Below are 14726 nucleotides of genomic sequence, written 5' to 3'. Positions count from 1 at the left end.
TTTGTTGTGTAATGATATATTGAATGAACTAATGATACTCTTGTCTTTTTAAGGGTCAGGGTACTGATCGGCTACTTTCAACAGAATCGCACGATGAAGTAACTAATATTCTTCAACAACCATTGGCCCTTGGATACTTTGTATCAACTGCCAAAGCGGGTCCATTACCTGACTGGTTCTGGTCAGCATGTCCTCAAGCACAATATCAATGCCCCCTTTTTCTTAAGGTATTACTATTTCTGTGCCAGTTCCTAAAAAATCCTAATTGATAGTTTTTAGTCCCCAAAATTACTGAAATGCCATTTCAAAGTTTTATAGCTCATCTGAATTCCAAGTTCTTAAATGCTTTGTTGTTTGTATTTCTGTAAATAGTGCCATAAAGAGAATTACCTAATATGAAACACGTAGTTCTAAAAAATTTATATGAAGGTTGACTGTTATTTTTAAGTTGGGCTTCTGGAACTCTTGCTGTGTTTTCAATGCAATATAAGCTGAGAAACATTACACTGTCTCTATTCTTATCCTCCATCAAAATATATTGTAATTTTGGAAACTCATCAGAAGTCATAACTTCGTAGTAGGCATTAAGTGAAGCCTGGGTCTTTAATGATGATTATGTTATTTGAATGGAATCATACTACACTTCTATCTTATTTTGAAGATTAAAAAATTTAGCAACTTTGTAATACTTGGTTTCAGTTTAATTTACCTACTCTACAAAGTTTCCTTTGTATAAATTACTTTTGAGTAGGATGAGTGTGATAGCCCGTGCTTTTAATTCTAGCATCTAGGAACCAGAGGTAGGAAGATTTTTTAAGCTTGAGGCTAGCCTGGTATACATAGGGAGTTCAGGCCAGCCAGGGCTACATAGTGAGACTTCTGTCTTAGAAACAAGCAAATAAAAACTAATTGGGTAGGCTGGGCATGGTGACTTATAATCCTAGCACTTGAGAGGCATAGGCAAGAAGTTTACCCAGGATTCGAAGGCCAGCTTTGTTTATAATGAGTCCCAGGTGAGCCAGTGGCACATAGCTAGACCTTGTCAAAACAGAACTGTTGAATAGGTTTTAAGGAGTGAGATTCTCAGACCTATAGATACTTATTTTTTTCAACCTTGATCTTATAGTTTACATCATCAGATGGTGAAGTAAAATGAGTCATGAAAGCCCTCTGTTGTTGAGTGTTAAAGTTGATACTATGGTTAACAAAGTAATAAATGAAGATCTGACTCACACAATGTAGAAACCACTGTAAATGGGGTCTTCACATTTCAGTTCAAATGATAACACTTTAATTTCTTGAGATTATATTTTAGTAGTTTCTTGAGAATATATTTCATAGTTTTTTGATACTCTGGATGTATATTCCATTCTGTGAAATCCATTTGCGATTAAACAGTGGGCTTCTGTAGCACTTTTATAAAGACTATTAACTGTAGTTATAATAGTTATAATAGTTCTGAGTGATTCCCTCCCTCCTCGAATGTGAGTTAACTATGCTAGGCAAGTACTCTGAGCTCTTCTTGCCCTTGAATTGACTACTAATAAAAATAATAGTTTATCCTGACACTTTTGTTCCTTTCTCAGATGTTCACTGGTCTGTCATAATCTCATTTGCATGAACATCTTCCCAAGGGTTTTCCGCAGAGTAGTAGGATGGAGTCTCTTACCGAGAAGCAGAGTTCCTTGGTCCTTTGGGAAGTGCTGCCCATGCTGTCTCCTCCCACTTACAGACACAGAACCTGTGTGGACACTAAAGTTCTCATAACAGCAATAAATATCTTTGCTTATCTAGCATTTTCCAAACTTAGTATAATACCTATTTTTTTGTAGTTCATGACCTTAGTGTTTCAGGGCACACTTTTGTTTAGTAAACACTTATATGCAAAGTCCAAGGGACTATCCAGATTCTTTTCTACTCAATATTTATTTACAGAGAGGATAGTGTAAAGTGAGCATTCACCCTCAGATACAGTGTAACAAGATTAGGACTTCTGGTTCTGAATCACAGGTAAGGCATAACTTAACGTAATTTTGTTCACCTTTTTATTTTTTTCATGTATCCCATTTTAGTTCTGTACTGTAGTGAATAAAACCACGTCGTATATTTCTTTTTACTTGAGAAATCAGTGGGTTCTAGATGGTTAAAAATATGTTTATTTTAAGAATTAAATAAATAATTTATTTACTTTGTAGTGATTGGCCAAGTGAGGCTTATTTATAATTCATAAATCCAGAATTTATAAACAGTTCAAACATACATATTTTTGGCTATCTTTCTGTATATACTTTATAAGAGCTTATACATATATGCAGTTGTGATGGAGAACGCATATAGGTATAAAGAAGCACCTGTAAAGAATGTAGAAACCCTTATGAAGGATTGTGTGTGGTGTTCACCCTCTCAGTCTCATGGCGCTTATACAATTAATTTTTTACTTAATTGAAAAGAGAAAAATAGTACCACATCCTTCTGCCTACTGCTTATGGCTATCTCTAAATGTGTGTGCAGTTGTGTATAAGCCTCTGATAATAAACGTATTGCACAAGCAGGTATGTGTGCATTTTATTGATTGTTAAATGTTCATCCAGAGGCAATTTTGTTATACAGCTTTGCAAAAAAAAAAAAAAAAAAAGCAGGATTATTCCCTGACATATTTTAAGTTTTTTTAAAAATCTTTTTTAGCACTTAGGTTCTAAGTTATGATATTAAAAACAGTAAAGTTAAAGTAAAAATTGTAGAGAAATACCATGTAAGTTTTACACCTTATAAAGTTTCCATTGAAACCATGGATTTTTATAGTTGCTCCCACAGATGACACTGTCATAAGATCAGTTTCATCAAGATAATACATTGGGAGAACACAGTGAAATTAAATGATGATTTCCCTACATGGCTGACTGATTGATTGCCTTACCTTTTTAGGCCTCTTTGCACCTCCACGTGCCTTCAGTGCAATCTGACGAACTGCTTCACAGTAAACACTCCCACCCACTTGACTCAAATCAGACTTCAGATGTCCTCAGGTACAGCTCTTGTGATGTTAAGTGTTTTCTGTTTCAACTTGAGTAAAAGAGAATGTTTATTATTAAATATATTTATTCTTTTGGTTAAGAGCTCACAGCGTTTTATCTTTGAATCATTGGATGAATTGTGCTTTTAAACGACTGTGTTTTAAGATTTAAGGTTCCTCTTTTCCTTTTTTCCTCTACTCATAATATAGACAAAACACAGGGCCTATTCTTGCGTGGCAAATTTTTCAACCTCTGAGCGAAATCCCATTTAATTATTATTTCTTAAAAAACAGTTTTATTCTTTCTATGTTAATATGTGTGGGCCTTTTGCATGCACACATTTCCATTGCACCATGTACATGCAGTGCCAGTGGAAGCCAGAAGGCATCAGATCCCCTGGAACTGAAGGTACAGGTGGTCGTTAGCAGCCATGTGGGTGTTGGGAGTTGAACACTGGTTCTGTGGAACAGTAGTGCTCTTAAGCATGAGTCATCTCTCCAGCCCCAGCCTCCTGAAATAATTGAGAATAAATCTTTTCTAATATGAATAAGTTCTTGAAATTTTTCCCCCCTTCATTTATTGAAAAAGGGGTCTTATGTATCTCAGGCTAGCTTCAGACTATGTGCGAAATCTTTTCCTCGTCTATTGCTCTCTTTACTGTATGCTTTTTGGGACAGGGTCTCACTGTATTGCTCTGGGCTGTCTGGAGCCAGACTTTTCCTTGCCCTTAACAGAACTTGTTCTACTTCTGTCCCTGCACCCATACGCTTTCTTATTTTTTTCTTTTGAGATGGTTCTGATTATCCTGGATAATCAAAATAGGCTAGACTTGGATGGAGATCCACAATCCTTGTCTCTTGGGGTTAAAGGCATATGCTGCCATGTGTGGTTCTGCTGCTCTTTTTAAGAAAATGCTTGTCTGTATTTGGTGGTCATATCTGTAATCTCAGAATTCGGGAGGGTTAGACAGGAGAATCATGAGAAATTGAAACTAGTCCATCTTAAAAAAACAAAACACAAAAAAGAAAGAGAATAAAACAATGAAGTGACTCTGCCCTGGCAAGATGTTCTTTAGGAAGCCAAAGCAGAAGGGAGGGTTCCTGTGATTTTGAGGCTGGTCTGTGCTACAGTGTGGAATTCTTAGCAAAGAGTTTCTGTGGTTGTAGTAGTGATGTGGTCTCATTGTTTAGACAGCAAGGGTCTCTGTCTCTCTCTCCCTGTGTTTCTCTCTTCCTCCCCCTCCCTCCCTCCCTCCCGCCCTCTCCCTGCTCCTCCCCCCCCCCACCTACTCAAACACACACCATTTTGAATGTTTTTTTCTTCTTTTTTCTTTTTTTTTCTCGGAGCTGAGAACCGAACCCAGGGCCTTGTGCTTGCTAGGCAAGCGCTCTACCACTGAGCTAAATCCCCAACCTTCAATGTTTTTTTTTTAAGAAAAGTATTTATTATATATAAGTACACCGTAGCTGTTGTGAGCCACCATGTGATTGCTGAGTTTTTTAACTCAGGACCTCTGGAAGAGCTGTCAGTGCTCCTAACCATTTGAGCCCTCTCTCCATCCACGATTTTGAATCTTAAAAGTGCTACCAACATATATATTGAAATAGATGACTTTACACTGTTTATTTGCTTTCAGGTTTGTTTTGGAACAGTACAATGCACTCTCGTGGCTAACCTGTGACCCTGCAATCCAGGACAGACGCTCATGTCTCCCAATTCATTTTGTGGTGCTGAATCAGTTATATAACTTTATCATGAATATGCTGTGATCTTCGTTTGATGGAATTATACAAGGAAAGAACAGGAAGAAAGGATATTTTGCTGCAAGATTAAGTTACAGTTCTCAGTGGAAGTCATTTGTGATGGGGTCTAATTCTTATTACTTCAACAAATATTGTTTTGACTTGGGGGGCGGGGCTATAACCCTATTTTTCATTGACTTTACTGAGCTCTTTAGGATGATGACTGATTATTCAAAACGTATTATAACACTTTCGTAGCAAAAATTAACCTTTTTTTTTCCAGTCACAGTATTTGTGAAAAGTAATGAGCCATAGTACCCATTAATGTTAAAGAATATTAAAGCATGGAGAGGAAACATGAGGAACAATGAATTCAACATATGGCTTTAGAACATCAAGATGTTCTTGTATTGGATATAGTATCTAGTATTCAAAAATGCCTGCATCTCTTATTTATTGTAAGTTTTTAAATGTATAAATTGTCTTATATTTCTTAACCTCTTTTATAAAAATTTTCCTAGAAGGTTTATACTGCCTTCTTGCTTTAAAGCAATTGGTCTAAAATATATGTAATCGTCTTAATTAAAAAGTTGCAGTAGGGTTGCTTTTAGAGTATTATTTTTTTGTAAGGGGGTGGGTTGGACAGTAAATTTGTATTGTCTCAATGTACAGTTTAACAGGGATAGAGGGAAATAATGTCCATGCCATTGCGTGTGGAGGATTTACAGCTAAGCTGTAGTTGCAGAGTACATGTACAGTAATGAAGTTCACTGTGTTTATAAACTGAAAGGTACCGGGTCTTACAGCATTTTATATATCACACCTTTGAGGAACACGATGGCAATACACATATGTGATATTGTTAGGTGGGTAACTAGGAATAAAATGAGAATTCTTCAGTTATATTTTGTACTATGGTTTAGGGCTATGACTAATATTTCAGGCCATTTCCAGTGAAAGAAACTTAGTTTTACAAGAAAAACATTTGCTACTGAATGCTTAAACTAATTTTGGTGTTTAATGTTACATGCTTAAATATTTTTCAGTTTTCACAGTGGCATGGGGATATAACTAATTATGAAAATTTTCTGCAGGATCTGTTATAAGGTTGAAATTTAGCCCAGCTCTAGGCATTTTACAAATTATTTTAAGAGCAGTCACTCTTAATTGTTTTACTTTTTATTTTTAAATTAAAGATTGGGAATGTGTGTGAAAGTATGCATATGCATGGCAGAGAGAGAGAGAGAGAGAGAGAGAGAATGAGAGAGAGAGAGAATGAGAGAGAGAGAGAGAGAAAGAGAGAGAGAGAGAGAGAGAGAGAGAAAAAATGAGAATGAATATGTGTATGTATGTGTGTGTGCAATCAAACTGTGGTGTAAATAGATCCTCAGTGAATTCTGGTATTCAGACTCTGTTCCACTAGTGAATGAACCATTTTCTAAACGTTTCCCTTTGACTTTTTTATTTATTGAATTTTCTTGGTTTGGAGATGGCAGTCCCAAACACCAGAGTCTGTACTTTTCTATGACACAGCTCAAATTAAAGTAGGGCACATGCCAAGGAGGTTCTCACCTCCCTAAAGAAGGGACTTGAATTTTAGGGACTTTAATCCACCCCTTCCTTCAGTCCAGCTTTCCCCTTCTTGTTTGCACATGCCAAGATAACTGCTTTTTTGCAGGCTTTACCCCTGAAAACTCCTTTCTACAGTGCTGCTCACGAGAGCCCAGCCAGTCTCCTGCCTGCATTGCTGACTTGAACTCACAGTCGCCTACCAAGTCTACCTAACTTTCTTGGAAGCAGTCTTTCAAAATTCCTACTTGTATATTCATTAATTGTTGACATGGACAAAATCAGTTGTATTTACAAAACTCTAACTCAGTATGTTTTTTTTTTTTAACTGAAACCTGTTTTGTAAATAGTATACATTTAATGTTGCTTAGCATAAAAAACACTTTCTTACAGTTATCTTCTTTAAATTGGGTATATGAAAACTTTACCAACTCTTGTTTTTCTATAAAGAAACAGTTAATAACAAGTTTTCAAATTATTCCTTCAACATTAATAGAACAATCCAAATGTTGAGCATATTTTGATATTAAACTAAAGATCACGTTCTCTGTTTTTAAATTATCCTAACACCACCACAGATTATGTTGACGTATTTTGTTCTGTATTTTCTTGGTGGGACTTAAGATTTGAGGGAAAAGATGCTTATTGGAATTTCTATTAAAAACCTATCCTTGTTATTTTCTTAGCTCAATAATGACTCAAGAAAAATAAAAGATTATAATCTCAGTTTAAAATTACTAATGTGTGACAACCATACCTCAGTTTGAAATAGATTTAACAAGACTATTCTCTGACATTTTTCTTCCATGTAGCCATAAGCAGGGACCCAGCATACAATTCTTACTTGGGAATCAGGAACTAGTCCCAAATATACAGAATTGATTCATGGTTTGCTTTTCTCTCTCTCTCTCTCTTTCTTTCTTTCTTTCTTTCTTTCTTTCTTTCTTTCTTTCTTTCTTTCTTTCTTTCTTTCTTTCTTTTTTCCTTCCTTCCTTCCTTCCTTCCTTCCTTCCTTCCTTCCTTCCTTCCTTCCCTTCACACATCAGTTTTTGCTCAAATAGGAGGTTCCTAAATAGCCATTAGAAGAAGAAATGAAGCCTTTCATTCAGGATGATAGATCTAACTTATTAATGTACAGTCATAGTACATTAGTCGTTTTATTTGAGTAGGTAAACAAAATTGTACACTTTTCCCAGTGAATTTCCAACACCTTGACTTCCTTATGTCAGTGCTAATAGCCTGTTTTGTGTGCAGTTATCCATTCTGAAGCAGGTGAAAGGTCAGTATTTTAGCATTTTAAAAGATGAGTTATATAATGTCTGCTTCCAGCCAGTCTGAAACATCTAGCCATACCTTTCTTATGCAAGCCATTGAGTTATCAGGACTGTGAATTAACACTGTATGAATACATTTCTGTACACCTTATTGTTTGGCCAGAGGGCCACCAAGTGTACTTATATGTAATCCTTGCATTTTAAACTAGCTTGTAATTTTTAAATATTTCTAAACCTTTCTTAAACCACTAAAATTAAGCTCTTACTGCTTAGAAACTGTCCTCAGCTGTATTCGTCCTCAATTGTCAGTATGGCACAGATCACTGTATTAATGCTCTCTTTCATCTTCATATTTACCTTCTGAGGTAATTTTTTAACTTAATGTGTTACTACAAAGATTTGCAAATCTTTAATCAAGCACTATGTTAATACTGTAATATCAAAATATTATGTCGCATTATTTCGAACGTTCAGATTGAATAGGGTAAAAGAAAGTCTTTAAATGCTATCGCATCCTAGAGTCTGTTCCCACCTACTGTGGCATTGCATAGTAGTCTGTTGAGACATTCATTGTTGCTTGACTGACATTTTGGTCTGGGTTTGCTTTTAATATTTTAGTTTAATTAAAATTAGAAAAAATGTGTTCAACAAATATATATATATATATATATATTTGTCCCATCTTCTCCAAATCAGTGGGAAAAGCTTGCCTTTTGGTATTTATTAGTGTTTTCATGGGCCCAGAACTGTGGTTTAAAATTTTATATGTATTTTCTTTCTCTCATTCATTCTCATTCTCTCTCTCTCCCTTTCTCTCTCCCTCTCCCCCCCTCTCTCTCTCTCTCTCTCTCTCTCTCTCTTTTGTGGAGTATAAATTAAAAAACTGGATTTGGGACCTAAAATACTCCTCAGGTTGAGATATTCTTTTAAGTTTTAAAATAGCTTTAGTTTTTAAAGTAAACTGGATTTGTGGACCTTAAAGTTACTGAATTTAAAACTACAAATTGTAACATCATTACTGGACATGTCAGCATCAACCCTCTCAGAATAGCTTGGTCACTTTATGAAGGGGCGTTTTTAAGTTGTTGTTTAGCAGTGACATTTAACATGGTCCAATTGCTTTTCTTTTTAATATGACAAATTTTAAAAAAAGAATAAGGAACAAACACTATTGCTGCCGAATGCCATAACACTGAGTTGTACAAATTGTGATTGAGGAAATGAAAAAGTTTATACTTTTTAAAAAAAAAAAACAAAAAACAAAACTTCAAATGGAATAAATTATTCATGAAGCCTTCATTGTGGTGTCTCATTCTGTTGAAAGCATATCTATCTTAAAACTTTTCCATAGTTAGGGGCAGGATTATTTTTGTGTCATTTATCAAGAGAAGCAGCTCAACTAGGTACTGATAAGCAGATTGGTTGGGGAGGGGGGTTTGAGGCAGGGTCTTGCTATGTAGACCAGGTTGGTCTTGAGCTCAGCAATTTCCTTGCTTGTGCCTGCCAAGTTCTGGGATTAAAGGTCTGCATGTACCATTAATCTCAGCTCTGAATAATTTTTAAATGAGAATGCTAATTCTCCCCATCCAGTATTTATGATGTATGCGTGCGTGTACACACACACTAGCTCCTTTTTGTCTCACTATCTTGTCGTTAATTATTTAGTCGTTCTTTGTGTCTTGTGTGTATATATGTATGATCACAAAAGCATGTTTGAAACATGAGGAAAAAGGTAAATATTAAAATATGAATAATGCATTAGAATAGCATGAGCCCTGTAGGCAGTGGTATAAAATGTTCGGATTTAAGCTCAATATATCCCTCAAAGTTTTTGTGGTCATTTGAAAAGTTTCTGTCAGCAATTTCAAAACTTTCAAAACTGATGATGTATATGGCATTGAAATTTGTACCTCAAATTGTTTTTTCTCATCATTTTCCTCTGCTTCGTTTCTGCCTTGTTATTACTAGTTTATATGAGCCATACAAATTAAGTATTTTTACAAGGAAGGATGTTCATTGTTTGGACAGTTGCATACAGCTTTTCAGTTATGGGTTACAGTACTCAAAACCAGCCTTTGGGCACTGTGAGTTAGAGTTCATTGGTAGAGCACTTACCTAACTAAGTGGGCCCAGCAATGCAAGCAGTGTCTCAGAGTAAAGTGGTAGGCAGTTTGCAAAGGAATTGCTTTTTTCTTTCATTAACTATATGCATAAGGTGTTGATCCTTATTACCAATAATCCCAGTTGTTTAGAGAGATCTGTGTTGCTCAGCCGTAAGCAAACAATTTCTATATTGGAACTATGCAAGCCATGATTTTGTCATAAGCCAAGACTGAAGTCTAAGGATTAAGGATGGTGGTTGGTTCCTTTCCTGAGTATTTTCTTTGGAAGATTTCCTGTCAGTGCTCTTTATGTGAATTTCTTTAAGGTAATGAATACAGGAAGTTAAAAGTGTATGAAAGATAGCAAACACTTCCAAGGCGCAGACAACATACTCAAGGACATTGTCTTGATCCTTTGGTGTCAGGAGTACACTGTTGATATCCACAAATGTATTTGTCAGATGTGTGAGGTGTACTGAAATGATACTATTTTTCTCTTCAGAGTGTTAATAAGTTATTAAATGTTGGAGTATACTATGTAGTCATTGAAAATAATTTGAGAAATATACATGAAGGAAATCCAATTTAGATTAAATGAAACAATTTGAATTGTGCTCAGTCCATAATTTATAATAGTGTTTGAGAATCATGGTTATTTATTAGTGTGAATCACTATTTTTTAATCATGTTGAACAAAAATGCCTAGGCTTTGCTTAACAAGGTATTGGGGGTGTGTGTTCTGTTAATAGCAAGTTCCAATGAGTCTTCTTGACATCTATCTCCCCTACATATCCATATGAAGAACAAGAGCATGTAATTAAGATTCCAGAAGTCTCCTGGTCTGGTTATGGTGGTTGTAGGCTTTTAGTGTTTTGAGACAGGTTTTTTTTTTTTTTTTTTTTCAGTATAGCAGAGCCTTGGCTGTCCTGGACTTGTATGTAGACCAGATTGGCCTCCAAATCACAGAGGCTACCTGCCTCTGCTTCCCAAATGCTGGGTAAAAGGCATGCACTACTATGCCTGGGGAACACTTAATCTCAGAAAACTTGTCTCAAAACAAAACAAAACACTAGTATGGTTTGACCTTCTGGAGTTTTTTTTTCCCTTCCTTTCTTCCTTCCTTCTCTGTGCAGAGCTCGCCTTCCTAGACGTTTATCTGTAAAGATGGCCTTGAACTCAGACATCTTCGTGCCAACAACGTGCTGGAATTAAAGGCATGCACCGGAGTGCCAGCTTTTTGATTGTTTGTTTTTAACAATGTAAAGAAGAAAATTTTGGCTTTTTTTTTTTTAAGTGTCTCAAATGTGTGTATTCCTGAGCTACTCACTACTCTATTGTTATTCTGGTTTTCAGTGTATACTCTAGGAGGATGCCAGATACTCAAGACTTCTTTGGTATGGGTGCAAATAGAAATTCTGCATGAGAAAAATAGAACTGAATTTGTTGTTATGTGTGTATGGTTGTGTTCAGGCTAATACATGTGTGTGGAGGCCAGAGGACTACATTGGTGGTTGTTTTCTAAGATGCTGTCCATCCACAGTTTTGTTTTAGGCATGTTCTCTGGGTCCTGGTGCTTAGAACAGTCCTGTGGTCCTTTAGCCTTTCTTCCTCCTCATTGCTGCTAAATTGCTCACCACCACACCTGGCTTTTTAATGTGAATCCTGGGGTCCAACTCAGGTCTCCATGCTTGCATGACAAGCATGTTCCTGATTGAGCCATCTCTTCAACACAGAAGGAGGTTTTGTTTTGTGTTGTTTTTAAAGTGCTCCACCCCCTAACCGCAATATAGAACCAGTGGAACTTTATTAAAGAATGACCTTTTGTATAGATAAAAGCCAAAGACTTTATTTTGCCCTGACCTACTACCATAGAAGGGTGGAAAAATGGAAATTTACAGCTCTCAAAACTTGTAGTGTTTCTAGACTTGTGTTCAGAATGCCTAACTATAGGCCTTGGCTCTTTGATTCTTTTGTTCTGAGAAAGTTTTATAGCATGAATTATCCACAAAATCCATCTGGTTCTCATAGTGTTCTTTGTTACTGGGAAAGAGACTACCATCTGTCAGGTTGTAATGAACATTAGAATCTCTTCTTTGTAGCCAATTGCTAGTTGTTTACAAGGACATCGTGATGCCAGTCTGCAATCCCAGTGAAGATAAGAAGATGGCCGCTTCAGACAAGTCTGGGTTATGTAGCACGACTGTCTGTAAAAACACAAAGGGAAACAAGTTAACAGCTGGGGATTGTTAATACTTAGTTGGTCATTGAGTTTGAGGCCAGGCTGGACTAAATGCTAAAACCTTGCCTGGAAAACAAAATTCCAAATAATAGTAATTATCTGGCTGGAAATTATTGGCCGGTGTATTGATTATCAAATGTTTGTATCTTTTGTCCTAAGCATATCAAGTATTAGGTGAAACTACTTTATCTGGGTTGGTCATTAAGATACACTTATTTCGAGTCATAGTCTCAATCTCTTGTTACAGCCCATGCTGACCTTGAATATACCATATACTTTGCTCAGTCTCAGAAGTGGTCGGATTACAAACATGTAGTACCAATACCTAGCCTGCAGTGTACTCTTAACCTTGCTTTTCTGCTCCTGAAGTTTTAGGCACCAAAAATCTTTTATTGGCATTTTGATGTGAGGAAGAAAACCAATATCAAGCCTTGTTTGCTTCTGTAACCTCACAAAGGATCTTCGTTTTCCTCCTAGTCTGTTTAGCATCTGAGTTCATTTCCACATATACCTCAGATCAAGTTCCCTTGTCAGATTCCTATTTATAACAACCTGTGTGCATCTACTACACTGCTTCCCAGTTTGTACTGAATGTTTGTCTCCACTAAAAACCTCCAGAAGGGCAAGAAAGTGGTCTTATTTTGGTAGCCATTGTTAGCAGAATGTAGCACGTATAACCTTTTACTAAGGTGTTTAACTATTCTTGAATATTTCAACCTTTTATTATAACCAAAGACTTAGCTGAAATGTGAGTTTTGCCTATAAGTAAAGTTTTAATATTGTAGTTACTGTGAATTCTTTCTTGCAGAGTGCAAAGCTTACAAGAAAGATGTTAAGGGTGTCTGAAAGGACTTTTAAATGGTTCCTCGCAAAAAATAGAAACAAAATGTACTTATCCAGCGTTTACTCCTTCATTCCTTTGCCCACTCTGGCAAAAAGATCAGCCTGAAGTATTACCAGGTTTTAAGACATAAAGCATCATACAGTGGAAACCAGAGGAGACCTTTAGCCAATGATTTCCTTGAATCACCTGGGTGGTAGGCAGACAAGGGTCTAGGAAATCAGTGGAAAATGCAAAGTAACCAAAGAGTGGAAACTGGTGCTTTCCTAGTTTTTAATATTTTAGGCAAATCACTCATAAAATCAAATCAAGGAGCTTTTAATATTTTACAAAGTAGTTTCCAGAAACCAGCAGCAAAACTGTTCAGGTGCATTGATAAACCAACAGGTTCTAAGAGCGGATGTGCTTGTAGAAGGGTGGGGATTTTATTGTTTTGAGACATTTGCTAGAGATCCAGCTGATCTTGATCACTGCCCTTCAGACTCAGCTTTCTGAGTGATGAGATGACAGGCATGTGTTAACCGTTTTCCATTGTGAGAGGTGTCTTCTGAGATCTGAAACATTACTGTTTCCCAAGAAACCCTTCTTTAAGTAGTTCAATCTTTAATTTCTTGAAGCGTCACTTGTAGCACCTGCTTGCTTTTTGTTTATTCCACCATAGGTAAGAGAAAGTAAATCAGAGTCAGCATTGTTTCTTCAAGCTTGTATGATAATCAAATTTGAGATAATCAAAGGTGTAACTTATAAACAAGTAGACTTATTCTTACTTTAAAGGACTATTTATTATTTGTGAAGTTAACGTAATTAAAAATTTGAACTACAAGGTATTTGTAAAAATGGACTTCAGTTTCTTTAAGGAGTTTAACTGTGAGGAGACTGAGTTAAAACTCCAAACTTGGTTAAGTTATTTTCTGTAGGGTGGCAAAATTCTGTATGATTATCCAAATAGTTTGGCAAGCATTGTTTCAATGATTTGAAAGACTTCTAAGTTGATAAGAAGAGAGTGTAATCTACCTCCACATTTCTGGCTTAAGAATTCAAGCTGTGCTCATAGTGACTTAAAGATAAACTGAAGCAAGGGGGACAATGAGAAAAGGATATTCCAGCATCTGAGTGGGTCAGGCTGGCCTCATCTACTGTTCTGTATCTTGAGGTGGAGACTGCTTGCATGCCCCTGGTCTGTTAGTAACCATGAGATCACACAGTTGGATCTTAAGTGTCACCTAGTTCTTGGCCGACCTCTTATTAGTCCCTCAAACCAGTGCTTGAGCCCTCTTTCTCTTTTCCTGTGAAATGACTGCCCAGGAAGTTTAAATTGCTTAATCTCTCAGTTTTGACCCCCACCCCCTTTGTGAGACAGTCATTAGGAAGCTCAGCCTGTGTATGCTGAGATTACAGATGAATAGTGTTCTCTCCTGTCCTCCTGTCTCTTGTCCCGCACCTCCCAAATGTTGTGATTAAAGGCACATGCCACCATACCCAGCCAATAATGGTATACTTTTTAACCCCATTGATGTGAAATTTATACAGTTTAAAATATGCAGAATTGGACTTGATGATGCACATCTGTAATTCCGAGTACTGGGAAGCCGAGGTGGTAGGTTCCTGAGTGCTAAGGCTTCACATATAACAAGACCCTGTCTCACTATTCCTCCTCCCAATAATAGGAAATATATCAAGTGTTAAGTGCGTTTGTTTGATATTTGTTACTATCTGAATTTGGGCATATTGGGTGTCTAGGGCATATAAGTATATATGATACATAATAGTTACAGATGATTACATATATTTTGGTTCACGGTATTAAAGGTATTACAAATGGGAAATTTTGAGAAACACTGTATCACATCTCAGTTCTTTTTTTCCTTTGCTGATTTCCTACCCTGAAAGCTGAGTTTAGTTTTCTGAGATTTTTCCCTCTTATGAGAGCCTTAGAAATACTTTT

General features: G+C 36.4%; 2 protein-coding genes across 5 annotated transcripts in view; both read left to right on the top strand.

Moving 5' to 3' along the window:
- Med13 (mediator complex subunit 13) overlaps nt 1–8898 on the top strand; it is a 90261-nt gene extending 81363 nt beyond the window's left edge. For 2 of the 4 annotated variants that reach the window (NM_001415085.1, XM_039086047.2), the window contains exons 28-30: nt 54–227; nt 2926–3026; nt 4651–8898. In NM_001415085.1, coding sequence (NP_001402014.1) covers nt 54–227; nt 2926–3026; nt 4651–4783 — 408 coding nt within the window. In that variant the 3' untranslated portion in view covers nt 4784–8898. Of the gene's footprint in view, nt 1–53; nt 228–1935; nt 2011–2925; nt 3027–4650 lie in introns of those variants that run through there. The other 2 variants (XR_005489839.2, XR_005489840.2) reach the window with 2 other exon arrangements.
- Nucleotides 1–14726, top strand: part of LOC134480843 (large ribosomal subunit protein eL21-like) — a 1068210-nt gene that overhangs the window by 83127 nt on the left and 970357 nt on the right. The gene's annotated exons all lie outside the window — the stretch shown is intronic.

Source organism: Rattus norvegicus, chromosome 10, assembly GCF_036323735.1.
Source record: "Rattus norvegicus strain BN/NHsdMcwi chromosome 10, GRCr8, whole genome shotgun sequence".
NCBI lineage: Eukaryota > Metazoa > Chordata > Mammalia > Rodentia > Muridae > Rattus > Rattus norvegicus.
The sequence above is the reverse complement of the archived record's forward strand: the minus strand, read 5'-3'. Positions and strand labels throughout refer to the sequence as shown.